The sequence below is a fragment of the Plasmodium cynomolgi genome, chromosome 9 (assembly GCF_000321355.1).
Source record: "Plasmodium cynomolgi strain B DNA, chromosome 9, whole genome shotgun sequence".
NCBI classification, from domain to species: Eukaryota; Apicomplexa; class Aconoidasida; order Haemosporida; family Plasmodiidae; genus Plasmodium; species Plasmodium cynomolgi.
This window is the reverse complement of record NC_020402.1, coordinates 530,036-533,270: the sequence shown is the minus strand read 5'-3', so window position 1 is coordinate 533,270 and position 3,235 is coordinate 530,036. Positions and strand designations below refer to the sequence as shown.

The 3,235-nt window shown below is 45.6% G+C and overlaps 1 protein-coding gene across 1 annotated transcript; it reads left to right on the top strand.

Moving 5' to 3' along the window:
- Nucleotides 1–167: 167 nt before the first annotated feature.
- On the top strand, nucleotides 168–2,952 carry PCYB_092210 (hypothetical protein; the record flags this gene model as incomplete). The annotated part of the gene is made up of 3 exons (XM_004222334.1): nucleotides 168–246; nucleotides 493–2,502; nucleotides 2,762–2,952. The coding sequence occupies 3 exons, from the start codon at nucleotides 168–170 to the stop codon at nucleotides 2,950–2,952; spliced, it is 2,280 nt and encodes a 759-aa protein (XP_004222382.1).
- Nucleotides 2,953–3,235: the final 283 nt, after the last annotated feature.

Sequence of the window (3,235 nt, the reverse complement as noted above, 5' to 3'; positions counted from 1 at the left end):
ATAAAAAAAAAAAAAAAAATAGCGATTCTTCTGTCCTGTACCTGTACATGTGTGTGTAAAGATATCGCCGTTTTTTCAGACGTGTCAGAGGGTACAAAAAAAAAAAAAAAAAAAACGGAGACAAGGAAACGATGTTTTCTACCTTAAAATAACACAACAGTGTAATCATGTCTCGTAAAAGGGTTTTTCTTTTGTGTATTTTTTTGGCCATTTCTGCAGTTGTTGACGAAGCCGAGTCGTTCAGGAGTAAGCAAAAAAAAAGAAAAAAGAGATAGATAGGCAGATAGATAGATAGACAGATGGACAGATAGAGAGATAGATAGAGAGGGAGGGAGGGGAGTCACACATAACTGTGACACACACGTGTGCAGTTGCGCGGGTCGCATGTAGCTGCCCACGCCGCTCCACCCCCCAATGCAAAAAAATAACAAAAAAATAACAAATAAATAAATAATAAGTAAATAAATAAATAAAATCAATTCCCCCTTTCAGAGCCGGACGCCGCAACGAATGTCTCCTTCCTGGAGCTAACCCCAAATGGTAACACTGAAGAAGGACAGGCGGGGGACCACTCGCAGGACCAGGGGCAGCCAAGTGAACCCATTGTTAACACCCAGCCGTTGCAGGAAAATGTAAGTGAAGCTGTTAGCCATTCGGAGGAGTCAACTGGGGGGAGCACTGAGAAGGGAAATGACGGCGGCCAGGTGGAGCCAACACCGGGGGGAGGCCATGAGGAAACTCCCCACGGAGGAGAGCACGACAAAGGGAGCAACGGTAGTGACGCAAGCATCGGGGCGGAGGGAAAGACGGACGGCCACGCGGAAGAAGCGGCACACGAACAGGCCGTCGGGAAAGTGACACTCGAGAAGAACGACGCACACAATGAGAGTACCACCACGGGCTCTAATTCGGATAAGGAGGAGCAGGACTTGTATACATCCGCCCCTTCAGATAGAGAAGAAAACAGCCACCCTGTCATGACTAATATGAACAACACGGTAGGTCTGAGAGGGGGAAACGCCTCTGAATCGGCAACCCCAAGTGAAGATAAAGCGTCCGAACAGGATGTGCCCCATGAAGCGGCAGCTCAAAATGGTGAGGTCAGTTCGCAGGAGGCTTCCCACGCGGGAGCACAGCTTCCTGTGCATGTCGACAGTAAGGAGGCGGGGGAGCATGGCGACAGTGGGAAGCACGCAGAGCACGCGGAACACGCAGAACACGCAGAACATGCAGAGCACTCAGAGCACGCGGAACACGCGGAACACGCAGAGCATGATGAACAAGGAGACAACCAAATATACGGGACGATCCACCCCGAGGTCGAAGCTTCCGTTTTATCCTCGCTGAAGGAAAAGGGCATCCACGTATCCAGCAGAGAAAGAATAATCCTTGAGATCATCGAAAGCGCCAAGGAAGGAGTAAAAGGATTATTAAAGCTACGGACGAGTAAAGAGACAGGAAAGATACTCCAGGAAGCTCTAGATAAGCTGAACATAAATCAAAGAGATCTAAATGTTAACAATAATTCTATTACCCTAGAAAAGTATGATAAAATTCTATCCGAAATGTTTAAGATATTAACAGAAATGTCATTCTATAAGGATGGTCATTTTTACGAAACGTTAGGTTTGAACAAATCTATACTAAATCAATCACTAAAAGAAATAAAAATAAAAATGTTGAGGACTATTGGAGTACCCTACACCAAGTTACCTCCAATTGTTAAGAACAAAGATAAAGAAGGTACATGTACAGTTAATAATCTTATCATTAGTATTACTTCTAAGGAGTTAGCTCAACGAATGGCTATCATGTTCGCAAAATGGCTAGCTCCAGAAGAATACGGATCTGTAGTAGACCTGGATAAAAGCATAGAATTAAATGTACTCTGCACAGGGGCACCTATCCTAGTGCAACAGTGGAAATATTACCAAAATATGTTAGGGTTCGAAGTGGGAAATGAACATGCCTTTTTAAATTTAATCGATGAGTTGTTAGTCATTGACAAAAGACATAGTAACAATGAACAGTATTCAAAAGTTTTAAAGAAAATAAAAAAATCGAAGGCTTTTAATTATTGTACAAAAGCTATGAGAATTGCAGGTAATATTTCTTCCATTCCATTTAATCATGAAAACAATAAGACGCCAAGTTATTCGATCATCGGTTCGTTAGGTAACCTGGTGAAGGCTCACATGGGGAATTACTACATTGCCATTGCTAACAGAATAAATTCTTATTTTGCATATGCTGAAAAAAGGAACAAAAAAAACAGTCCTTTAAAAGCTGCTTCCGTCTGTACTCTCCTTCATTTGACCGATATGCTTTTCAACTGCTCTGATGAGCACCAGAAGAACATTTTGGACCTCAACACTTTGAAGTTGAACATTCTGAACATGCAGGGCAAGCGTGTGCTGCAGCCCCTCGTCAAAATGAGTTTCCTCAGCGAGACGCAGAACGGCACCATCAAGGAGATCTGCGAGCCTAGTAACCACCTAGTGGGTGAGTGACAGAAACTGACGGGCGTGGCGGCCTCCTCCCCTGGGGGGCTGCTTTGCCCCGCACGTCGGCTTCGCCCTCAACCTGTTCCACGCAATGACTCACGCCGCTGTATTACTCACGCCGCTGTATTACTCACGCCGCCGCTTTACTCACGCCGCCGCTTTACTCACACCGCCGCTTTACTCACACCGCCGCGTTACTCACACCGCCGCGTTACTCACACCGCATTGTTCACCTTCTCTCGCTTCACCCCCCGCAGACGAGACCCTGTCGAAGCTGCTCAACCTGCTCTCAACCAGCTCCCACGAATTGCTCGCAGCTGAGGTGGAAAAGCGCGGCTTCGACGAGGACTACATCCAGGAGGAAATCAAAAATATAAACGAAAGCGACAACAACGTTCGGGACAAGGGCGAAGACGAAGTGGAAAATCTCATTTTTGAAGATTTGTGAAATTAGCTAAGTTGGAAGCGCGTCTGTGTGGGGGGTGAAAATCACGTAAAGGAACGAAGCTAGTTAGAGGGGCTTCTTCACGCACAGGGCTGTTTGAAAGAAGCGCTTTTTTCATTTTACGAGGGAAACATGTAGACGCAGCTGGTGCTTGAATAATCCTTACAGGAACCCTCTCTTTTTTGCGCCCTCAGGATGACGAAATAGCGTGTCTCCTTAGGGACGCACTTCGTAGCACTGTCTAATAAACGCAAACGGGAATTGTTTACCATGTAGCTATGATTAT